Source organism: Myodes glareolus, chromosome 25 (assembly GCF_982192425.1).
Source record: "Myodes glareolus chromosome 25, mMyoGla1.1, whole genome shotgun sequence".
Lineage (NCBI taxonomy): Eukaryota > Metazoa > Chordata > Mammalia > Rodentia > Cricetidae > Myodes > Myodes glareolus.
In genome coordinates, this window is record NC_142050.1 from 12,025,081 (window position 1) to 12,052,150 (window position 27,070).

A 27,070-nucleotide genomic window follows, 5' to 3' on the forward strand; every position below is an offset into this window, starting at 1 on the left:
CTTCTAACAGAAGAGAGACTAAACACAGCCAAGAGACTCTAGAAATAAACAAAAATGAAGCTATAATTAAAGAACTACAAAGTACAACTAATGATTGCAATCTATACAAACTTTTCAGTGAGAACTTAAACATCCATCATCAAGATATAGGTTAGCTGAAAGGATAAGAAACAAAATCCATCTTTTATTTTATACAAGAAACTCAGCTTGAAAAATAAGCACCATCTTAAAATGAAAGAGTGGAAAAAAGTATTCCAGGCAAATGGGTCAGGAACAAGCACACAAAGCCATCTTCACATGTAACAAATGGGTCAGGAACAGGCACACACAGCCATCTTCACATGTAACAAATGGGTCAGGAACAAGCACACATAGCCACCTTCACATGTAACAAATGGGTCAGGAACAGGCACAACACACAGCCACCTTCACATGTAACAAATGGGTCAGGAACAAGTACACATAGCCACCTTCACATGTAACAAATGGGTCAGGAACAAGCACACATAGCCACCTTCACATGTAACAAATGGGTCAGGAACAGGCACAACACACAGCCACCTTCACATGTAACAAATGGGTCAGGAACAAGTACACATAGCCACCTTCACATGTAACAAAATATACCTCAGACTAAAAGCAATTAGAAGAAACAAAGGGCACTTCACTACAATCAAGATATCAATTAATCAAGAAAATAACACAATACTAAAAATAAATTCACCAAACACTGGTGCACCCAGTTTCATAAAAAGCATACAAATGAAAGTAAAGACACAAATTAACACAAACCCCAATTATAGTAAATGATTTCAACACTTTAATTCACCCAATAGACAGGGTATCTGGAAAAAACAAACAAATAAACGAATGAGAAATCTCAGAATTTAAAATATTATTATCAAATGGACCTAAGAGATAACTACAAAATATTTCAACCAAGCAACAAAGAATCTACATTCTATTCAGAAGCCCATGAAAACTTCTCTAACACAAACCACATGCTGGGATCCCAAACTAACCTAAACAATACCGATAATTCCATGCATCCTATCTGACTAGTATGCAAAAAATAAAATAAAATTGACAATGAATAAAACTTTAGTAAGTGTACAAATTCATGGTGACTAAACTACTCACTATTGATTGAGGAATGGATCAAAGGGAAAAAGATTCAAGAAAAAATAATCAAAATATCCTAGAACTAAATCAAAATGTAAAACAACAAAACGTATGCAACACATTAAAATCAGCTCTGAAAGAAATATTTATCGTCCCAAGTACCTACATATTACATAGCTGGGAAGAGCACAAATAAATAACTTAATGGTGAAATTGACTGGTCAACAGTCTAAACAGATCCATAGTAACATAGGAAATTCAAACAGTTATAGAAAGTCCTTTGACTAAGAAACACCCAGACCCAGATGGATTCACAACAGAACTCTACCAGACTTTCAAAGAACCACAACCAATAATTCTTAAACTATTCAAAAGAGTAGAAATAGGAGAAATACTCCTAAACTTATTCTATGAAGTCAGTATTATTATACTACCCAGATCAGGTAAAAATACAACAGCAATGAAAGTAAAACAGCCAAATGACAGGCCAATATACCTGAGGAGCACAGATGCAAGCATTCTGAATGAAATTCTGTTAACCTTGGTACAGAGCAAGTCCAGGAGTAGTTGGCCAATACAAAAGTGGCTCTATGTTTGTCTTTTGTGGTATTTTTGTTTCATTTTGTTGTTATTTTGTGGTCTTACTAGCTTTTTATTTATTTTAATTTTCATTTTTTGTTTATTGTTTGTTTGGGATTTTTGGAGGGGATAGGGAAAGGAGGAGTTGAGGGAATGGAAATGATATGATAAAAAATATACAGTATCAAAATATATTTTATATGAAAAGCAAAGACGATCATCCATGAAGATCAAGTTGGCTTTATCAAGAAAATGCCAGATGGTTCAACATACTTAATTATATAATATACCAATAAACATAATAAATGATAGAAGAGGGCTTAAAGACAAAATCCCACGATCATCTCAATAGATGCAGAAAACGCAGTTGACAAAATCCAAAGTATTTTGATGATAAATGTCTGAGAGAGTAGGACTGGAAGGAATATAACTCAACAATAACAAAGGTTCAGGATGACAAATCCAGTCAGGACTGTAAAACACCCTTCTTTTCAAACAATATTGGAAGCATGAGCTAGAGCAATATAGCAAGAGATGGAAATTAAAGGAGTACTAATGGGGGAAAAAGAAGCCAATACAGAAATACAAATTATCTGTATTTGTAGACAATATGGTATTATACACAAGTGTGGTGGCTGTCGACTTGGTTGTCAACTTGACTACATCAGGAATCAACTAAAACCCAAGTGGGAGGGCACACCTGTGAGGGGTTTTCCTTAATTATATAATTTTGAATTAGAAAGACCTACTTTTAAAAGACTCCCAGTGTTCAAAGATTGGTAGAATTAATATTGTGAAAATGGCTATAACCAAAAGCAATTACAAATTCAATGAAATCCCAATAAAAGGAACCATACCATCCCACATAGAACCAGAAAAGATTGCATAGCCAAAGCAACTCTAAGCAGAAAAAACAATATCGGAGGGATCATCATCCTAGATCCAAAAATATATTACAGAATCACAGTAATAAAAAAACCCCAAACACTATGGTGCTGGCGCAAAAACCAACATGGAATAAAAGCCCAATGGAAAGAAAGAGAAAATCCAAACAGGAGTACCCATAACTATAGCCATCTGGTAGTAGACAAAAGAGGCCAAAAACCATATACTGGAGAAAAGATGGCATTTTTTTTGTTAAATATTAAAAATGCTTACAGGCCAAGCTTGACCTCTGGATCTTTGGGTAGGAGTCATTTCCCAATAGTTATTTTCTGATCTCCCGCTCCCACAAATATGAATAAAATAAAAACTGTGGGTGGGGGAAAGCAAGGAATAAGAGGAACTATTACATAATAGGAACTAGGAAAAACTGAAGCCTAAGAGAAGTGAGCCTTGTTCCTTGTCTTCATCTCCTTTCCTGTTGCTGTGATAAAATCTTCTTGACAAAAGCAATTTAAAGAGAAGAGCTCAGTCTGTGTCATAGATCATCACAACTGCAGTCACGGAGCCTGACAGTTGTTCTCATTGTGTTCACACTCAGGAAACAGACACGAGAGCTGACACGATGGTCGGTTCAGTGGGGAAAAACAAGGACCGGGTCAAATGAACTGGGGGGGAAGAAATAAAACAATGTATTCAGATGATACTGTGAATATCTGGACAACCTAAGAGAATCAATCATGAACGAACACAAGCAGTAATAAAATTATGCAAAATGGTGATATATATATACATATATATATGACACAAAATGACAGGTATCCATAAACATGTTCAAACAAATATATACCCTAAGATGTTAGAATATGTAATGAAATGGAAGTTCATATTTATAATAACAACAAAATCTTAAGTTACTCAGGAATAAGAGTTATGTATAAACACCATAGAGAAAATCTTTAAATACAGATTAAAAAGTTGAAAAAAAATCAAATGAAATACATTTTTCATGGGCAAGATGATGTAACATTGTGAAGGCATCAGTTTTTACAATTTATAATTTCATCTCAAACAATTAAAAAAATGAGTAAACCAGTTTATTCTAAAATAAACATGGAAAAAATAAATAATCAAGAAATTCTGAAAAAGTAAAAGGGTGGGTAGGATAAATGACAACCAATAATGTTAAGATATTATGTAAGTCTATAATTAAAATACTGACATTAGTCATAGATCAACAATATAGATAACTAAGTGAAAAAATTGTAAAACAAAATCAACTGTGAGGTAGGTAGTGAAACATGTGTCAAGTTATGATACTCACTGTGATTCAGTTTTCTGAGTAAATGTTGTTGGGGAAATGGAAAAATCATATACGGGAAAGTTAGGGAGAAAAAGGAGAGTGATACGTCACAACACTTGATAAAACCCAAACAGGTGAAATACATAAATACAAAGCAATGAAGTTACAAAAGCTATAGTCTGCAACTCAAGAAACTTTTTCTAAATATATTTAATTGGCACTGTAAGGAAGAACATTTAAGAATATAGTATGACATTTCAATACACTAATACAATAAACATACGGTTCTCCTTTAAGAGATTATGTAGTCCTAGCCAAAAAGCCCATAATCTCCAAAGCCGGAAAATCAGTTTAATTTGATCCAGCTGGCAGGAAAAGGTGGAGTTCTTTGAAGATAGGCAGGAGAAACTTTCTAGTTATTTAAGGAAATTATTCTGTTCAGACTTTGAACTCGCTGGATTAAACCAGGAGCAATTTGCTTTACTCATCTACAGTTAAAATGAAGATTAGGATGTATAAGACTTCATAATTATATGAGTCAGTTCTTTGTAACCAATCTGTTATTATATATCCACACAGAAGTGCATAAATGTGTCATGTACAAATACACACACATATTGCTCCTACTTCTCTGGAAACATCTATCATAATACCAAATAGCATGATCTCCACTATTAGGTAATAAAGGGAAGGAACCTATATATAACATGCTATTACCTACAGTTAGTAAAGAATAGATACCGGAAGACAAATTAGTACAGGCTCTAAGGCAATCAGTGTGGCGGCTCCTCAGACAATTAAGACGCGCACTACCAAATGAAAGGACTGCATTTACCACATGCTCCTTGCTGCTCTATTCACAATAGCTAGGATGAGGAAATATCTAGATGACCAACAACTAGTGACTAAAAAATGTGATAATTATATACAACCAAATTTTCTTCATCTGTTAAAGTCAAATGTTGCTAAGTGGGCTGCTGCAGGAGCAGGCGTGAGGTCATCAACACTCTGAACTACAATAATAAGTGGTATGGCAAGTTATGACTATGGGTGCAATAGTGAAATATTATGAGAGTAACCAACTACTTTCTGATTAAAGGATTTGAGACCTGTTCCACAGGAGGAAATCTGACCAAGAATCCATACTTGGAGAGCACACAAGTCACAGGTGTAAACTTACTATTATAATGCTGTTATAATGGACACAGGCTCAAACTACTAATAGACAGTGTCATAGACTGCTCTCTACTGCTGGGATAAACACCAAGATCTGAAGCAGCTTGGGGAGGAAAGGGTTTACTTAAGGTTACATATTGCAATTGCAGTCCATCATGAAGGAAGTCAGGTAAGGAGTTAAAGGCGGAAATCTGAAGCAGGAACTGAAACACAGGCTATAGAGACTTGGTGCTTACTGGCTTGCTTTCCACAGCTTACTTAGTAAACTTACAGACTAATCCAGAACCACCTGCCTAGGTGTCAAACTGCCCTGTGGGCTGGGTCTTCCCATATCAATTACTAAACAGGAAAATGACCCACAGGCTTACCTACAGGCCAAATTGATGGAAGCATTTTCTCAGTTGATTTTCTCATTTGCTCTTGGCAGATAACCCTGATTTGTGTTAAACTGACAAAAGACAATAACCAACATGCCTATATAAATGGTAATTTTACATCGTACTTTAAAATTAATTTTCCACATTTTACCATGGCATTTTCTTACATTTTTACAATTATATTTTACTCTAATCTGTACTCCCTTTTGTCTCCTGCCCCAGAAATAGAATGGGTGGATCACATGTGCATGCTTGTAATTTTAAATCTAGGTTGCGCATTGGAGAGAAATCATTCAGTATTTGTTTAAGTCTGGCTTATTTCACTTAACATAATGACTTCCCAACTCCACCCATTCTCCTACAAACACCACGTTTTTCTTTGTGTATGTACTTCCTTATCCATTCACCTACTGGTAGGCATCTCAACAAGTTTTATTTCTCAGCTAGTGTGATCGGTACAGCAACAAACTGGATAGATAAGAATCTTTATGTTATGTGACTTCAGGTACATGCCAAAGAATGGTGTAAATGGGTCATATGACGGTTCCATTTTTTTGCTTTTGGTTTTAAACACTTTCATGCTGATTTCCCCATTGACTACATAATTTACCAAACCTATTACTCCCCTTTCTTGTCTCTAGCGTGAGGAGTATTTTTAATATTTTGACCATGAGAGTGGAGAATTTTCCATTTCTGGTTATCAGTGCTCAAAAACTACTGGATTTTGCAGCATTTCAGATTAAGGATGTTCGATCTCTCTCCCCCTCTGTTCTTTCTCTCATGTGCTTCTAATTCTCTTCACAAAAATAACAAAAAAGACACCTAGCTGGCTGCCTTTCATCAAATTCTACCTCCCATTAAAAGCAAACAGGATTTTGAAAGGTTAGATTGTAGGTCTAAAGCAAGGAAAGTAAAAGCTTAGTTTGTACTGGATAGCAATAAATTGCTCAAAAGCGATGTCTGAACACAGAAACAAGCTTTCATTTATTCTCCTTGGCCAACAACAAAGAAAAAAAGTGACTCAAAGCCATGAGACTACAATGATATTACAGAAACATTTTCAAAACCTCACTTATCATAATTATAACTATCTACTCTATAGAAATTATTTATTGTGAAAATTGGTGAACAAAATAATTATAAATAAACATAGCTTAGACGTTTTGAAGAAATATAATTATGATCGATTTATAATGAAAAATGCTTATTTACAAAACAATGGCAGTAATTAAGTATTAAAGAATGATACACACATAAAAATACTAACTTTGCAACTGCAAACGTGATATTTAATAAACAGAAGTGCTGGGTGGTAGTAGAACACATCTTTCATCTCAGCAATTTTGTGTGTCGCGGGGAATCCCTTTGAGTTCAAGATCAGCCTGGTCTACAAAGGAAATTCCAGGAGAGCCAGGACCATTATACAGGGAAACCCCGTCTTGAAAAAACAAAATAAACAAACAGAAGTAATTTATTCAAAGGTTGTTAAAGATAGAGTTGATCAACAAGACAAAATCATATCCTATTTGAAGAATCTAGAATCTAGACCCAAGTGACAGCATTTCCTGTAAAGGTAAAGGTAAGAGCCTACTCCTAAGATTCAGATGTAGTTTCATCTACTAAGAATCCTTTTAACAGCTGGGCATGGCGGCGCTCACCTTTAATTCCAGCATAGCAGGCAGATCTCTGTGAGTTAGAGAGGTCAGCCTGGTCTACACAGTGGGTTCTAGGACTGCTAACACTTGCTAACACTTTACAGAGAGAACATGTCTCAAAAAACCAAACCAAACCAAACAAAGCCAATAACCAACCAACCAAAAAATATCATTTTTTTTTCCAGTTCAGCGGTGGTAGTGGCAGTGGTGCACACCTTTAATCCCAGCAGAGACAAATGGATCTCTGAGTTCCAGGCCAGCCTGATTTGCAGAGTGAATTCTAGGACTGCCACAACTTCACAGAGAGACCCCATCACAAAAGAACAAACAACAACAAAACCCAAACCAAAAAAAAAAAAAAATTCTATTTGCAGTTTAGTGGTGGTGGCACACACCTTTAATGCCAGCACTCAGAAGCAGAGGCAGGCGGATCTCTGAGTTCCAGAATAGGTGCCTGATCTGCAGAATGAGTTCCAGGACAGTCAGGGCTATACATATAAACCCTATTTTGAAAAACGAAACAAAACAAAAATATTTCTTTTTACAAAAACATTTGAGTTGCAACAATCCTCCAGAGCAGCAATTCTCAAGCTTCCTATTGCTGTGACACTTTACTATAGTTCCTCATGCTTGGGTAACATCCAACGATAAAATTGTTTTCATTGGTATTTCATAACTGCAATTTTGCTGTTAGGAATTGTAATGTAAATATCTGTGTTTTCCAATGGTCTTAGGGGAACCGTGTAAAAGGGCTGTTCATTCCTCCCACTCCAGCAAAGGGTCATGACTGTGGTGATATCTTGTTGGTATAAATGAAGCTTGCCTGAAGATCAGAGGGCAAAGCTAGTCACTAGCTAACCATTGAGGTCTTGAGGTCTGTACAGACAGACAGGAAGTGATATAGCTGGGCAAGGAGAAGAAGTAATAAGGCAGGAGGAAACAGGAACTCACTCTCTTTTTGACTGGGAAGTTGAGAGAGGTAACTCTCACTGATCAACCAGCATTTTCTCCCTATATCTAACTCTGGGCTTTTATTATTAAGACCTATTAGAACACATGCTATATATTGGTGCTCAGCGTGGGGCATGAAAACACCACCCTAAGATTAAGAGTTTTATGCTCTACCCACTGGGCAAGCCAGGAGAGGCAGGAGCCCTGCATGTATCTCCAGTGGGAGCTCCATATGCAGCTCCAGGCCTGCGAATGGCTTTTATAGTTGGCATCAATAGAAATAGGTTTATAAAAAATTATACCTCAAAAGGTGCATATTAGAAGAGATCAATTGCAGACTCTTAATGGCTTTCAAAGATTGGTAGGAGACATTTCCAATTCATGGCCCACTACTGGGATAAAACCTGATGAACTGATTAAACAAAACCTTAGATGGTGACAAGGACTTAAACAGTCCCAGTAAATAATCAGCAAAAGCTGAAGGAGAATCATCTTTGGTAGAAGATAAATTACAGCTTGCACATGTGGATCCTGTGGATCTGAAGCTTAACTACGTTCTGGTCATGTTACTCTCCAAACATTCCACTACAGGAATTTGAATGCAGAGGGAAGACATTATCTTTTAATAGATCTTTTTTACCACATAAACAGAGTAAAAAATTAAAAACTTATATGGAAAAGATCTGAGCTAATTTTAAAAGGAAAACTGAGACTTCATCAATAGGCAAGAAAAGACTAAACAGAAATTGTACTACCATTCACTAATGATGAAACTGACAAATTATGGGCAGAAAGTAAACCCTGACAAACAGCTTGTGGTAATCTTTTGGGAGAAGTTAACAACAAATATCCCAAAAGCAAGAGAATTCAACTTACAAAAAGAATTAACTGGATCCTTCCTTGAACTGTACGGTAAACACCAATATCTGGAGCCCCTGTACTCTATATCATGCAAACACATCAGTAAAGGCAGTTCACAAATGAGAAAATTTAAGCAAAGTGGATTTAAGCCATTATGATACTGTCCAAAAGTCAGAATTATAAGCTATTTTCAAGTTACTTAGGGATTTTAAGGAACCTCTCCACATAGTTACTACTCATAGTATGCAGAAAAAGTTGTTTTGCATATTGAAACCACTTAATTTATATCAGATGATACAGAATTGACTTTATTGTATATTCAGTTACAAGAAATACTCAAGAATAGGAATCACCCGATATACATAACACACATCCAATCCCATATGGGTCTCTCAGGTGCTCTAGTAAAAGATAATGCAGAAATCGATCAATTATTGATTGGAAATGTGCTGGAGGCTTCAGAATTTTATAAAAAAAAATCACCGATAGAAAAGTTTAAAAAAAAAAAAGACCTCTCCACCACATGACAACAATGCAAGAAAATTATAAGGAAACGTCTTACTTGTTCTTTATACACCCAAACACCACAACCTTCATGAAGTAACCCAAAGGGTATGCAATGAACTAAAGTCTAGCAGATGGGTAGGTTCCATTTTGTAGAGTTTGGAAAACTAAAATATGTACACCACACCATTGATACCTATTCAGGTTTTTAATACTCAACTGCTTTGAGTTTGAAAAGGCTGATTTGATAATTACACATTTCCTAGAAGTTATGGCCATCATGGGTAAACCTGTGAAAATAAAGACAGATAATGCCCCAGCGTATGTCTCTAAGAAAATGAAACAAATTTTGTTTATGATACTATAAAGCATATTACAGGTATACCACACAATCCTTTTAGGGCAGGAAGTTATAGAAAGATCAAATCGAAATCTAAAAAATACGTTAAATAAAGAGAAAAGGATGACAAAGACACCCAGAAATAGATTACATAATGCTTTATTAACTTTGAATTTTCTGAATGATAATGAGAAACAAACAACAGCCATGGAGGGACATTTGATAGTGGAAAAAAACTACATAATTCAATCAGCCAGTATACTTTAAAGATGTATTGACCTCAGATTGGAAACCAGCATATGTGTTATATTGGGGAAGAGGTTTTGCTTTTGTTTCCACAAAAGAAGACAAGCTATGAATACCATACAAATTGATATTTGATTTGAACAAGAGACCCCTCTTAATTAGAAGAGATGATAGTTCATCAAGCAAAATAGCAGTTCAATCTAAACTAACTTTAAAAACTAACAAATGCTTTTCATTTGATCAGATCCAATTTGCCATAAGAGAATCTCCGAAAAATTAAGGTTGGGGAAGGACTTTGTTTTTATCTTTTTAGGAGAATAAAGGCATCCAGCTAAAGAATCTGAAGACAACTGGACAACTGAGACATCTGAAGAAAAAGGATTAATCATCCAGAAAATAATGTCCCAAGTAAATTGACCTATTGGTATATCACATTTCCAACAGGATAGAATTTCATAAAATTTCCCAAACGTTTGTTTCTGATATTCTCTACAGATATGCAATGCAAATGGTTTTTTTTGTAGTCACAGACCAATAAAAAATTAAAGTTGGCTTTGGATTTTAAATATAGCTCTTTCCTTCTCTAAACCCAAGCATGCTTGTTAAAGTAAAATCCAAAATCTCCATCTCATGTCAGAAGAGCCACTTGATATGTAACAGAAGGAAAATAAAATTAAAGGACTATTTTATTGTCACTGATATCAAACTCCTTTGGTTCTATTTTGAACCTTGGAAGTTTTTTCTTTTCTCTTTCTTTCTTTCTTTCTTTCTTTCTTTCTTTCTTTCTTTTTCTTTTCTCTTTCTCTCTCTTCTTCCCTTCTTCTGTCCCTCCCTCCCTCCCTCTCTCTCTTTTTCTTTTATTTTCTTTTTTTTTTTTTTGAGACAAGGTTTCTCAGTAGCTAAGGAGCCAGTACTGGAATTCACTCTGTAGAGCAGACAAGCCTCGAACTCACAGAGATCTGCCTGTGTTTGCCTCCCAAGTGCTGGGATTAAAAGCATGTGCCACCACCACCCGATTTGAAGCTTTTCTTAACCTCTTTGAGATCTGCTGTACATGAAGAACATGACTAACTGCAACCTTTGAAGTCTCCAAAAGGAAGATGAGGCCCCACAAAGATGATTCCAATAGGACTATGATAATACCATTAAGTGGAAAAACAGCACCTAAATATCAGCTTTGGACTACAAACTGCTCAGGACAATTTCAAGGTGGCTAGCTGAGATGATCCAGCCTAACATACTACTCTAGTCAGGACTTGAGACAAGCCCTGTACTTTCCCATTATGCAGAGACTGAACTGAACAACAAATGATAAAGCTATCTCTCCCAGGACTTGATAATTAACCCCAATTTTTCTTTTCATGATCCCCTAAAGATGCTGCCTCCCCAAGACAGCAGGAAGTAAATTTAAGAATATAACATCCACATATCCAAGAGGTGGGGTGGATGGTTTTTGGTCATGCAATGGGTTATGGATATTTGTTATTGTTCGGGAAGGGATATAAATTGTTATTGGTTATGGTCAGGAAGGAAGTTGAACAAAGAAGGTTAGAGTCAGAGTTCTTGTTTGGAAAAAAAGAGGGGGGAACTACAGATATGTTAGGATGTAAGGGTAGATTATTGAGTATACTTGGAAAAGAAATACAGGGGATATAGTAATAAGATCAAAAGGTAGATTATCAAATCTACTTTTAAACTAAAAGAGCAACTATTAGTTTTAAATACTATACACTGGCTTGGATTTTTTGTATACTGATACAAAGCTGAGATTATTTTTGTTAGAACATACTGTACATATATTTCTAATCTTATTCAATGTATGGTACCTATAGAAGTCATTTAACAATATTAAGCAAATTTCTAGCCCTGGAAAGTTATTTTTGTCAACTATAAAGAAATGCAGGTTAGCAATTTATCACCTATTACAATTGAACGTGTAGTCAGGTATATTGTCAAGGTCAAACAGATGTATTTTAGATAGACAGTTGGTCTTCAAACACTTCAAAGATCTACAGAATATGTCATTTCAGTTGTTTAATAACATAGGTTCTTTTCTTTCTTTATGACAATAGGGCATGACTGCTCCTGGCAGCATGAATATCCTTCAGAGAAAATGATGGGCATCAAAAAATCTCCACATGAAGTTTACTTTCTTTATAACAAAGGTTAGCCACTAGGTAAGAAGTGCTCTCCCCTCGACTACTGACAGTATGCTATCCTAACTGGACAAGCAGCACCCACAAGGACTGTTGAACTTTTCCAAGACATGATAGAATAGTTCTTTAGAATATCCTGCTTCACAGAAAAGTCTGTTGGATATGCTAGGACTATATGTCAAAGATGGATGCAGTAACACTGCAGAGTAACTTTAGGTGACTGTCTAGGCAGCCAGCTGTTTACGTCATTTCTCATATTTTTTGGAAGTCACTTGCTTGTACTTCCTGTTTACTCAGATAATTTTTCCTTCTCGGGTTTCTGACAGAGTTGAAGACTATAGTTAGAGTTAATAGTTTTCCTTGTTATCAAATTAGAAAAGAAATTGATTAAAGAAATGTAACGTGTGTAAGATTGAGAGACATAAAAAGGCAGTTTGGTAATGAAATTAGAATAGAAAGTAAATTAGGTACAATTTTTTGGACTCACCAAGATAGGATAGAAAAGGAGTAGTTTCTCTGAATTTGTCAATTATTAATAGACATTGTTGATATATTCATTGACTGTGTATATTGTGTATAATTTTCCTCATATTAGTTATAACCTTCCTTTTTTAATTTTTACACAAAAACAGGGGCAAGGTGATGATATCTTGTTTATACAAATAAAGCTTGTCTGAAGATCAGAAGGTAGAGCTAGATACCAGCTAACCATAGAGGTCTGGAAGTCTGTACATACAGACAGGAAGTGATATGGCTGGACAGAGAGAGGAAGTAATAAGGTGAAAGGAAAAGAGAACTATCTTTTCAGCTGGGAAGTTGAGAAATAAAGTGGCAGTGGTTTGGCTCCTTCATCTCTCTGATCCCAGCATGTTCCCCTATATCTGACTCTGGGCTTTTATTAATAGACCTATTAGAAATGTTATACATGACCCACAGGTTAAGAACCACTGCTCTGGAACCAACTTTCAGTTTGCAAGAAATAAACAAGACTGTAAACATGTTTAACTAGTAGCCCTAAGAGGAAACAGAAACAAACAAATACATGAATCCTGAATATAAATCACAAAACTGGTTTTAGATTAGAATATAGACAATTACAACAGTTTCCAATTTCTATCATAACAATATGACAAAACAAAACTACATAATCTAAAATATTAAAAGACTGGAGGAAAAAAAGACACAACGTGGCTTAAAGGAATGAAGGAACCACAAAGAAAAAGAAGCCTTTACTAAAAAATAGAGCACAGGCAGTGGGAGCGTGTACTGCAATGTTCCTGAGCAGGAAGAATCAGGCTTGCCAGAACCCTGGGATCCTGAAGAGGCAGAGCTTTGAAGGGATGGTCACCACATGGACAGGTTGGAATCTTTAAAGAACCAAACTACAGATATAATAACTGATACATTCTTTCTGATTCTTGGGCAGTAGCAGCACGAGAGACTGATAATAGAATGAAAACTCAGAGAAGGATCTTTGTGCTCTTTCTTGGGCTAATATCTCAAGATATTAGTTCCTCTTCTCTAAGAGCTGTCCCTCTGCATTCACAGAACATTCATCCCCTCACTCTCAAAGCACTGGAAACCAAATGTGAACTGACACTTTCTAAAGAGGTAATTTAGCTCCATTCCAGACCAATTACTACTGATGGATCTAAGTGTTCTTTCTTTCATCCTAGTTCCTGCATTAAAGAAAAACAAAGTTGTGTCCTTCCTAGGGAAAATATTTATTCCAGTGTCTTTTAAGCATAACAGCAATATTTAACAAGCTGCTACACACACACACACACAAAATGAAGCAAGAAAAAAAATATGGGTTATAACCAAAAGAAATAGACCTATAGCTAAATTATGTTAAAGTAAACAGATAGTCTTTTTTAAAATTAATTTATTTATTAAAAATTTCTACTTCCTCCCCACCTCCCTTTTCCCTCCCCCTCCCCTCTTCCCCCTCCCTCTCCAGTCCTAAGAGCAGTCAGGGTTCCAACAGAGAAAGTCTTAACATTAACTATTACAAACATAATAAGCAAAAATAGAGAAAAAAGTTAAGCAATTTTAAGAAATTTTGTGAAATTTATCTTATAACATTTCTCAGTAATTAATAAAATAAGACACCAAAAAAGGAAAATCAGTGAAGATATCTAAATATTTGAACAATTCAATTTGCCACTTCTAAGCAACAATCAAAATTAAACTATGTGAGATTTTCTAAAAAGCTGACATTTTGGCAAAAACTCAATGTTATAAAAAACAAAGTAAGAGCACAGAGATATCACTACCAAGGTCTGACTGTATTTAGAAAAAAAACTTGGAATCTTGTCTTACTGTTCTACTGCCATAACAAAGCACCACAACCAAGCATTTAATTTGGGACTCATGGTTCCAGACTGTTAGCCATGACCCTCACAGCCAAGACCATGGTAACAGCAGGCAGGCATAGTGCTTACATGAGACAACCATAAAGCAAAGAGCAAGCTAGCAAGAGATAGACAGTGTGTGAGCTTGCTAACTGGGAATGACACAGGCTTTTTAAATCTCCAAGTCCCACCCACTCCCAGTGACACACTTACTCCAATAAAGCCACACCTCCTAGGCCTTTCCAAATCATTCTACCAACTTTGGGGCAGTATTCAAATGTATGAGCCTATGGGGGCTAGTCTAATTCAAAGCACCACAAAACCCTAAGATTCATTTTGGAGACAGTAAGAAAAAAAAATCTGAATTTATGAACTAGATAATTTTAGTAAATTGGAAGATTACTGATAAATGTCTTAATGATAATGGTGTTGCAGTTACACAGAAGGATTTTCTCCTTAGGAGTTGTGAGTTCAGGGATAAAATGGCATGCTATTTGTGAACTAATTTCAAATTGTTCAAGAAAGAATGTGTTTATGTATCTTTGGTGATATACACAAAAATGCTTTGCTTCATATTACATTTGAAATCTAATTATTGTTATAAAAGAAATCCAAAAAAAATTAAATGAAATTTATGTCCTGGCAATACTCAAGCATGCATGGGCAGCCCATATATGGCGGTTCTGTTGAACATGTCCATATTGAGTTTCACAGTCTAAGAAGTCTGACCAGGTCTCTTCCTCAAGAGATCTCATTACAGATGGTTGTGAGCCACCATGTGGTTGTTGGGAATTGAACTCAGAACCTTTGGAAGAACAGGCAGTGCTCTTAACTGCTGAGCCATCTCTCTAGCATATTACATTTGAAATCTAATTATTCTTATAAAAGAAATTCAATACTGAATTATTCTTACTAAATGATCATTAAAAATCTTAGCAGAGTAAATAAGTCAGTAAATAAATAAATTTCACACCATTTTTTTTTTAAATTTTAAGTATAACTAAATGGAAGCAAACTTTTGACCAACTGGTATTGAAGTCCATATTAGCTTTGAAAGTAATACTGAGCTCTTAAAATTATCAAGAGGGAAAGAAATTATACATAATTTAAACTAAGATTATATATAACTGCAAATTTAATATTGTTTTGAAGGCTTTAGGTTTATAGAAAGATACTGTTCAACCTCTCTTACACACACATTTTGTTTTGAATCAAGATCTCAGTGTATAGCCCAGGCATGTTCAAACTCACTTGCCCCTGCCTCCTAAGTGCTTTTAAAAGCATGTGTCATCATGGTAAGCTCAATCTTTTTATTGAAGTTATTTTCTAAAACCACATCTTGTACTTGACTATTGTTCTTCAGAAGTTTGAGTTAAATTCTTATCACCTATTTTTAGCAGTTTGACCTAAAAATAATCTCTTTCTGAACAAAGTCTGCTCGAAAACAGGAGGAGGGTTTGCCTCCTGGATTGTCCTGAAAATAGAAAAGCCAAGGCTGTGGAGTGGAACAGTGAGCTAACAGAACTAAGTAGTTAATCACAAACACCCCATCTTTCTTTTTTCTTTTTGGGGGGATGAGGGAGAAAGGGGATCCTTTTTTTTATTCCCTCAAATGTACAATTCTTTGTTTCACAATCCATTGTTCTCATTTTCTCACTATTTTCACCTACCTCATATATGTATGAATGCACATATATAAATATATGACTCTCTTAAAATTAACAGGGAAGTGAATTATACATAATTTAATATAAATTATATACAATTGAAATTTTAATATTTGGTTGAGGCCGTTTTGGCCAAACTAGCTTTAAGTTTAAATAAAGACACTGTATAGCCCCTCTTACATATATATTTTGCTCTGGATTACACACACAGACATACATACATACACATAAACACACACACAATTCTACTAATTATAGAACAGGTCATAAAATTGAGGGGGGCAGGACATAGGAGGACTTGGAATAGGAAGGAAATGGGGTAGAAAGGATGTAAATATGTATACAATTCTCAAAAAACTAGTAGATGAAATCTTAAAGAATTAACTTGTTTTTCCCCGATGGCTATGGATTTTGAACTTCATTTAAGTGTTTCTCAACCATGTATACGGTCTTTTATGAATACTCCTAATTACAAACAAACAAAATTTACTCCCAGCTTCATGAATGACATTTTAATTTTATTATTATTATTATTATTATTATTATTATTTTGATGTCTTACCATAGTCAGAGTGCCTAGGATTCAAAAAAAAAGGAAGAAAGAAACAAAAACAATAATCCAAATGAAGGAGATAACGTAGGATCTCCTTCGTTATTTACTCACTGATGGTGAGTGTGCAAACTGGTCAGCCATTATGGAAATTAGTGTGAAGATTTCTCAAGAAGTTAAAAATGGGTTTACCATGAGATGCAGCTATATCTTACTACAGAGATACTTGATTACCCATGTTCATTGCCCTTCTATTTACAATACCCTGGAAATAGAAAACAACCTAGATATCTACCAACTCAAGAATGGATAATGCAAATGTGGTACCCATACATAGCAGAACATTATTCAGTTGTTAAGGAAAAATAAAATTTACAGGTAAATGGATGAAACTGTAAACAACCATGATCAAGAAGGTAACCCTTCCAGAATGGTTAATCCAGAAGGACAAGCATTATAGATTTCTTCTCATATGTTTCATATGTGAACTTAAGCTTTAAAGTTTTATATATTTATATTTCATTTGGAATACCCAGAGGTTAAGTAACTAGTAATGACCACTGGGAAGGAGGAATCTTTCAAGGAATGGGTAAAGAAAGTAGCACTGTTGGGTGAGAAAGTTGGGAACTGGAATAGGAAGGATTGGGTAAGGAGGGGAACAAGCAGGCAGGGTGACAGAGAGGATATGGGGAGATAACTAACACTAAAGGCCTTTTGCAAAGTAATATAGAATCCTACTATGCAGAAACTTTCTAAAATGTATACACAATATAAAAAGAGGTCCAAAGCAGGTACCCTATAATGAGGGTGGGAGGCAGCACGGACACAATAACCCAACTAAACACAATATGCTACCAAATAAAAGCCTCAGCAATTGGAATAAAATACCTCTTTTTGAGGTGTTGGCCTATCGGGTCCCATAAATACCCCCGTCCCATCATGTCAAATACAGGTTACTGTCAATAATATTTGTTACCCTCTAGAACGTGACAGTAAGATCTACAGCTTTAGTCAAGAGAACAAGAAAAACTCTAGCTAGTACTGGCCTGGAAGATTCATCCTTACCAGCTAGTGTTCACAGGGCTGGAATATGCCATTCACATAACCAGAGGCAAAAAGTAATCAGCATCCGTACTCAGCTATGGATCCTGAACCCTGCATGTTGCACTAGGGACTTTTCTGCAACAAATCCCCACTGGTATGATTGCGGCACAAATACTATAGGTGTTACCAGTCACTTTTTGATTGGCAGGAAAGCCCACTACAGAAGATGGAACCCATACATACCTGATACTGTCAAACCTGTGGCCAAATCCTAAATCACTCATGAGTCCTAGAAGAAAACCTATCACTATTACTGTTACATGGATAGAGCAAAAAAATTACTCCTAATAACTTACAAGGTTACCTTGTTATCACTGTATAACTTCATCTTCATGGGAACAGTTGGGGTGGGGAAAAATAATCAGAATATATCTTATAAAACAATCTACTTTCAATAAAGCACAAACATTTTAAGGGGTGGGGACGGATGGCTTCAGTTAAGTGCGCTGGCTGATTGTTCTTCCACAGGACTTGAGTCCAGTTTCCAGTAGCCATTCTCTCCTCCTTTTTCTACAGAAAAGGGGAGACCTCCCATGTGTAAAACCCGGCCATTCCATATCAAGTAGACGTAATACTAGACTTAAAGTCATATTTTATAAAGTGCTTGGAAAAATTAAACTTGTGAAAGGTAAAACATTTTGATTAAGAAAAGGAAACTGTAAGTTTCGAGATCAGATGAGATCGGGTGCATTCATGATGCCTCAATATAAAGCCAGCCACACTGAACCTTATAGAAGAGAAAGTGGGAAGTACACTTGAATGCATTGGCACAGGAGACCACTTCCTAAATATAACCCCAATAGCACAGACACTGAGAGAAACAATTAATAAATGGGACGTCCTGAAACTGAAACGTTTCTGTAAAGCAAAGGACATGGTCAACAAGACATAACAACAGCCTACACAATGGGAAAAGATCTTCACTAACCCCAAATCAGACAGAGGTCTGATCTCCAAAATATACAAAGAACTCAAGAAATTGGTCATCAAAAGAACAAATAATCCAATTAAAAAAAATGGAGTACAGACCTAAACAGAGAACTCTCAACAGAGGAATCTCAAATGGCTGAAAGACACTTAAAGAAATGTTCAATATCCTTAGTCATCAGAGAAATGCAAATCAAAACAACTCTGAGATTCCATCTTACACCTGTAAGAATGGCCAAGATCAAAAACACTGATGACAACTTATGCTGGAGAGGTTGTGGGGAAAAGGGAAAATTTCTGCATTGCTGGTGGGAATGCAAGCTGGTACAGCCCCTTTGCATGTCGGTGTGGTAATTTCTCAGAAAATTAGGAAACAATCTTCATCAAGACCCAGCAATACCACTTTTGAGTATATATCCAAAGGATGCTCAATCGTGCCACAAGGACATGTGCTCAACTATGTTCATAGCAGCTTTGTTTGTCATAGCCAGAACCTGAAAACAACCTAAACGCCCCTCAACCAAAGAATGGATAAGGAAAATGTGGTAAATTTGTACAATGGAGCACTACACAGCAGAAAAAAATAACGACATCTTGAATTTTGCAAGAAAATGGAAAGAGCTAGAAAACATAATTTTGAGTGAGGTAACCCAGACCCAGAAAGACGGTTATCACATGTACTCATTCACAGCTGGTTTTTAAACATAAAGCAAAGACAACCAGACTACAAACCACAATCCCAGAGATTTTAGACAACAATGAGGACACTAAGAGAGACTTACATAGATCTAATCTACATGGGAAGTAGAAAAAGACAAGATCTCCTGAGTAAATTGGGAGCATGGGGACCGTGGGGGAGGGATGGATGGGGGAAGGGGAGAGGCAGGGAGGGGAGCAGAGAAAAATGAGGAGCTCAAAAAAAAAAATCAATAAAAAAATGAAAAAGAAAAGTCAAGAAAACTGAAATAAACCTAGACAAAGTGAAACACAAAGGAAAAAGAGGATCTTAAAGACATCATTTGAGAGTATTTATAGTTTCCACTGTGGTATAATAAACAGCACATCATTTTACCCTTAAGTTAAAGAATATATTGGAGACCAAAAGTGACCGTTTATAAAACACTTACCTACAACACCATTCAATGCGGCCTTCACCCTCACAAGTTTTTGCCCAGTGATTATCTGCCAAATTTTTCATTGCAACAGCGTATTCACAAAGTGTTTCCGCATCTTCACAGTGTTCTCTCCAGATCTTATCAAAGTCTCCCACTGTATGCAAAGAAAAGATGATCTAGGTTAACTTTATTTTTATGTGTCAGCTAATTTTAGGAAAATAAAGATAGTTTATAAAACAAGAATACAAAAATCATGAATTAAAACTTAATAAAGTTTTAAACACTGCTTTACAATTGATGTTATGACATTCAAAATTTACCCTTTCAAACAAACTTATTAAGTTGAACATCACTAATTGTATGCACACACCCTCCCACATCCCCCCCCCAGATATACATATATGAGCTACCAATTCATAAAGTATACTGGTAGGGGACAAGTATGGCTGGAAATTAAGCATTAGTTAAAAAATTACACATTATTCAGAAATACCTGATTTCTCATAAATGTGAGTTATTTGTTTAAAAATTCTATTATCAAATATATTTCAAAGAACCTATGTGTAATGAAAACTCATTTCATTCCTGCAAGACTTGATTTAGACTCTACATGGTAGTAGGTTGAAGTGGGAGTCCCTTCTGTATGCTGTGAACACCACTGGTTACCGAAAAAGCTGCTCTGGGCCTATGGCAGTGCAGAACAAGGCAAGGTGGGAATTTCAAGTAGATAGAGGAGGAGAGAGTATGGAGCCAAAGAGATGCCATGTAGTTGCCGGAGGAAACAGGCACTGAACTTTGTCTGGTAAGCCACAGCCACATGATGATACACAGATTAAAAGAAATGGTTTAAGATATAAGAGCTACCTAGCAATATGCTTAAGTGATTGGCAAAGCAGTGATTTAATTAATATAGTTTCTGAGTGATTATTTCAGGCTTGGGAGGCTGGGAAACAAACAGCCTCTGAAAACAGTAGGTAAAATTGAAAGACTTGAGTATTTGTACTTTATTTGGAAGAGAGCCCTAAGCAACCACAGTAAGGGGATGGGAGGGAAAGCTAGGAGAAAAAATTTACAAAGAGTACAGGGGTTGTTAGTGACACAGATAGTGAAGACAATATATCCACAATGCTGCTGGACCTAAGAAGGGCAAGAAACTTCAGCACTAGCTTACCTAATTCCCATTAACCAGGGAATGTTATAAACCTTGGATTCTAGTATGTACTTATTGAGCAAGGACATATCAACCGAAGGCTCCAAGGTGCTGGAGAAAAGTAACAGAAAAAGAGAACACACACAAAGTGGAACTCTTGTCACTAATGGTGACTCTGAGTTCAGTGTTTGCCATTACAGTTGAGAACGAAGGAGGTTATGTGAGACACTACTGTCCTCTACTAAAACTTCTTAGTGTCCTTACTATGTCATATCAGACTCGGAACTTGATTTACTCTGTAACTACTAGCTAACAGATGCAAAGATGACTATAACTATAGAGACCTGTTTCTGTATAGCCTCTGAATTCACATACAACGAAATTGTCTTTGAAAAGTGTTTTTGGTATAGTTTTGAGGTTTATTATTATCTGACATTTAAAGGATTCAAACATTTGTCTGTGTGTTTAATTGACTTTAACTACAAACAACTTAATATTTCAACATTTTTATTAACAGTAGAGTTTATATACCCTCAGAGTATGCTCACACTGAAAGTTAGTATGTGATTGTAAGCATAATGCACTAAGCTATATACCTGAAACCAAACAATATATTTTATTTAATTTTTATTTTTAAACCATTATTTTCTGAAAAAGTTTTGCTCTTTTGAAGATTATTTTAATGTGTGCATGTACAAACACACATACACAAACACAAGAACAGACACATGCATGCCACATGTATGCGGATGCCCATGGAAGACGAAAGAAGGTATAAGATCAGCTGAGCTGGAGTTTATAGGCAGTTGTGAGCTGCCTTACTTAAGAGCTGAGAACCAAAGAAGGAATCTCAGAAGAGCAGCAACTTCTCTTAACTGCCCAGTCATCTCTCTAGACTCAGAAAAAAAAAATACTGTTAAATGCTACATGAAATAACAGTTAGCAAATAGGAAGTGAGAGAGAGAGAGAGAGAGAGAGAGAGAGAGAGAGAGAGAGAGAGAGAAAGAGAGAGAGAGAGAGAGAGGAGAGTGCCAAACATACAAATAAAGTGTGAGTAAGGCTATAACAAAACAGACATGAATTTAATATACTCCTTATGTCCCTTGTAAGTATCCTGAATCATAACATTAATTCAAGTCCTTATCCAGCAAACATTTATCAAAGCCTATTAAATATGTATTATAGTAAATGCTTAATGATTAAAAATGGACAAAACATAGTTGAGGTTTTGTTTTTTGAGTTTTTCAAGACAGGGTTTCTCTGTCTAACAACCCTGGCTGTCCTGGAACTTCACTCTGTAGCCCAAACTGGTCTTGAACTTGCAGAGATCTGTCTGCCTCTGTTTCCTGAGTGCTGGGATTAAAGGTGAGTGCCACTACTGCCTTGAGTCATAGTTGATTTTTAATTCTGAGAAAAATTTACTATCCAGTATATTCCTGAAAGTTTATTAAGGGTGCTATGTTAAATAATTTATAGAGAAAAATGGGAAAAGTTAATTTTTCATAGTATTCTCTTTTATAGTGTTTAAAATACTACACATTAACAAAATGTTTAAGCATATTATAATGTGGATTCTGAAAGCACTGCTCCTCAAATTGAGTTTTTGAAAATGTTATTAAATGCCCAGCATGTAAACTCAAATTTCTTCTGCACACTCAAACTGTATATACGTTAAACATATATTAAAAATTAAAAGTTGATTCCAAGGACTTTTGACAGCCACTTGGTTATTAGGCCAACCACAATTTTAACTACTGTTTCATTTCATAACTCGGCTTCCTGGCTGCCACTGAAATGTAAGCAAACCAAACACCAGGGGCAGGGATCGCTCCTACCACATGAACTCTGCTATTCTTTCCCTGAAAGAAACTGTGAGCTTAAATAAATCTACTTCTTCAAAAAGTACAGTAACTTGCGACCTGGGGAAATGGCTCAATAGGTACAGTGCTTGCTCAGCACCCAGTCAAAAGAAAAGCTCCAGTGTGGCTGCCTACACCACCACACCAGTGGTCAGCACATAGGAGACTTGGGAAAGCTCACTGGAAAAGTCCAGACAACCAGTGGCTCCAGGTTCAGTCAAGAGAGCATGTCTTTTAAAAAGAACAATGGAAAGCAACTAAGGAAGACACCCAACTTTAATTCTTGGTCTTCACATGGGTACACTTTGGGGAAGGGTGCACCTGCTTACACATGCATTCAGCATTACAAGAGCGTGTGACCATGCTCTGCTTTATGTAGTTCTCGGAAGTGAACTCAGGACTTTGTGCATGCTCAGACAAGCACCGAACCACCGAGCTACATGCCCAGCACCTCACTTGTAAAATTCACTCTCTACAGGCATCCTAGAAAAACTGGATATACTTTAATATACAAATATACTTCACCTTTCCTATTACAACGAATACAAAAATGACTTTAAGAAAGCATTATTACACACACTTCATAATCAAACAAGAATAATAAACTTAGAGAATCAGCAACAATAACTTGTTTAGCTACATAGATTTAAAAATCAACTTAAAAGTCATATAAATTCTAGAACAAAGTTCACAACACTTTGATTTTTACTTTTTGTATTCTCTTGACATTTATATTTTTAAATACCCACTAAAAGTAAACAACTAATTTACAGTGGAAGTAGAATTACACCTGTTGAGTTCACAGGACTGTTTGAAAAACTTTAAGCTTAAGGAAAAGTAATTTTAGTAAAAATACTAGATTATCGTGAGTTTCTTATATTCAAGGAAAGTGAATCACTTTATTTTATATATTGGGATCATCTAATTACAAATGATATTATTTTTCTAACTATCCTAATTCTCATTCTTAAAAGGTATAAATATAAAGCAAAGATTTTAAAGTTTAATGAGGATAACTCTATGACTAAAACCACAAATGGTCAAATATTAATATAAAAATATCTAGGGACTCATAAGATTCAATAGCAAAATTATACCAGCCTTTTAAAAAAGTGGGTAAAGGAACTGAAGCCATTTTTCCAAGCCAATGATTACTAGGTACATGGAAAGATGGTTACCATCACTAGTAGTTAGGGAAACGCAAACTAAAACTACAGTGTAATGGCCAGCATAACAGAGAACCACCTGCTATATGTGGAAAAAGGGGCCTATGTACTTTGTTCTGAGATTAAAGTGCAGCAATTATGGAAAACAATCTAGAGGCTCCTCAAAACATCCAAAAGATTTCACCTCCTCCCTCCCTTTCACCCCTCTGTTTCCTCTTCTTTATATATGAAAAACAAAATTAATATGTAAAGGAGACATTGTAATCTCACGTTTACTGTTGTATTAATTACAAGATAAAAGAAAGTGTTCATCAATGGGTAGACAAAAGAAGTATGGTGTTTATATACATAATGAAACTCCAATTTAAAAAAGAAAATCCGGCTTCTCTTAACAATGTAAATAAACTCTGAGGTCATCACACTACATGAAATACACCAGTCATAGAAAGACATACATCTCAGATCATTTATATGTAGACTCTAAAGCAAGGAGCTTAAAGAAATATAAAAGTATTGTGTGCTCATCAGGGGTTTGAGGAATAGGGAGGAAGAGATGAAAATGTAGATGTTGGTCAAAGTGTTAAAAACTAAGTTGTAAAACTGAATAAGCTGTAAAGATCTAATGTACAGTACTGTAACTATCTTAGAATGAATATATTAGAAAAGAAGTAAATTTTTAGTAGTCACTCACACACAGAATAACTGTTATATGATGTCAACTAAATTGACTGAGAAATCATTATGGAAGATATATTTTCATTAAATAAAATATATTTTATTTAATATACCTAAAACTTACTCAATTATCATGATCTCTTTTTTAATTATTTTATATACAACAAAAGGATGTGTATGATATACTATTGAATCCATATAATGTTACTCATATGTATGTATTTAGTGCTGACAATTTGAGATCACAACATATCAGAGAGGTTATTATCATTTATACATCAAAAATCAACATGTTACAATTCTTGGTAGTTTAGCCTGTAATTCATAACACATTACTGGTTTTTAAAAGTGATGATTCAATCCACTATACCATTCTAAGTATATAAAACTCTGAAAGGTAACTCTAAAACAAAAGAGCTTAAATGGGGCAGTGAGTAGAAAGATAGAAAGATGGAAAAGGGAATTCTGGGAGTAATGGAGTATTTTATATTATATGGCAGCATTTTCATATTTGTTTATAACTATTAACATTTATAGAGTTCTGTACTTTAGAAGGTGTCTACTGTATATGAACTACACATATTTCAATAAACTTAAGCTTTAAAATGATGTCCAATGAGCATAGCAAATGCTACAAAATTAAAGCTTATTGTGGTAATTGTTAATCTACAGATCACATTATATTTCCTTAACTTCGAGGCCAAATTCTAGATAACTAACACCTCAGGGACCTAATACTATGTTAGTCTTAAACTTGTAGCAATCAGATCAAGCTTCTGGCTGTGACTTACACATACTGTCAATGTGGCCATACGATGCTTTATATCTAGAAGACTTTTGAAATGCTATGGCAGAACATGGAGAAACAAAGCTGATGACTGACTGGGGAAAAAAGATACCTCATTCATCATACCACCCTTTTCTCATGAGTTTTATGTTTATGAATGTTCATGGACACGAAGAAAGGTCTGCAAAACATAACTAGAATGATTTCCTAACCACAAACAAATGGGCTTTTGGCAGTCAAAAGGTGTATTTAATCTCTGTAACTGCATTATCTTTAATTTTCTGTTAGTTGTTTCCATCTCTGGTTGCCAGTTCTCAATGCACATTGTAAACACCTTTTATTTAATGGATCTAGAGTGTGAACTGGTCATTTACTCCAACACTTTACAAATAAATTCACTGTATAGTCATGGCTCAAATCTGTGCTAAACATTCTAAGGAACTAGTCTAAATGATCATCTATAGCATTTTAAGAAGCCAAAAGATTTCTAATTTTAGATCGTAGCATTTGATAATATGACAGAGATGAACTGATTCATCTGTTTAGTTTTTGTTGCTGTTGATGTTGGGATGACTATTCTCTCCAGAGCTGAGTTATATAGTCCAGGCTGGTCTCCAACTCTTCATCTTTCCGCGTCAGTTTCTTAAGAGCTGAGATTAAATGCTATTCCATTATGCATGGCTAACAACTTAAATTTTAAATTGTCAAGAAAACAATACATGGTTATCACTATTCCTAGTTTCAAGATGGGGTAAGGGATAATATTCAAGAGTCAACCAATTCTTAATGCTACCTTGGAAGTGTACAGATAGGGCAGCAACGAACAACTTCTCTAATATTTATGTAATCTGAAAATAGTTGTGATCCCATTGATTTTAGAAATTAAAAAGAACTAAAAAAAAATGGAGATCCAAAAGTAAGTTTCATAATAAAACAGAAACGTTTTAATACCACTGGTACTTAAATTTACAATTTAAGATTGCTCTTTCAACAGCATAGTATTACAAAAAAGGAAATTTTGCTATATGTGACAGTTTTGATCTGTGACAGAAAGGGAAGTATTTCCAAGTACCATACTGTACTAAATTATTATAAATACTACAACAACTGGTATGGCAGAAACTATGTGAAGAATTTGCCTATATTATTTAAATATCAGCATAAGTGTGCTTATTTTTACTACCGAAATGTGAAGATGCAATAAAAAAAAAGAAGAAGAGACAATCTAACATATGAAATCAACTAACAGGGAAATTTAAAGACAGAATGCTTAAAATATGATATGCATATTGTCCCTTAAAAATAAATAACTTTTTATAGCAGTATAACAAAAATACTAAGAAGTTAATAGAGAAATCACTAACTTAGCTATCCTAACTGACACTTCCCTCCTGCATACTATGATTTGTTATAGAAATGAAGCATCATTTAGGCAGACAAGGAACGAGCTTCATTTTTTTTTTTTTTTGCATCAAACTATCTAGCTTTACAACAAAATAACCTTAGTTTGGTGTCGCCCTCCCAAACCAGTGGTCCAACAGTCACCTGCATCAAAAGCATAAAT

The 27,070-nt window shown here is 35.3% G+C and overlaps 1 protein-coding gene across 1 annotated transcript in view; it reads right to left on the bottom strand.

Annotated features, from left to right (window-relative positions):
* The window catches only part of Samtor (S-adenosylmethionine sensor upstream of mTORC1), a 53,891-nt gene that overhangs the window by 21,798 nt on the left and 5,023 nt on the right, over positions 1 to 27,070 (bottom strand). Inside the window, exon 2 of the mRNA XM_085683865.2 lies at positions 19,882 to 20,023. Within this exon, the coding sequence (XP_085539991.1) occupies positions 19,882 to 20,023 (142 nt within the window). The remainder of the gene's footprint in view (positions 1 to 19,881; positions 20,024 to 27,070) is intronic.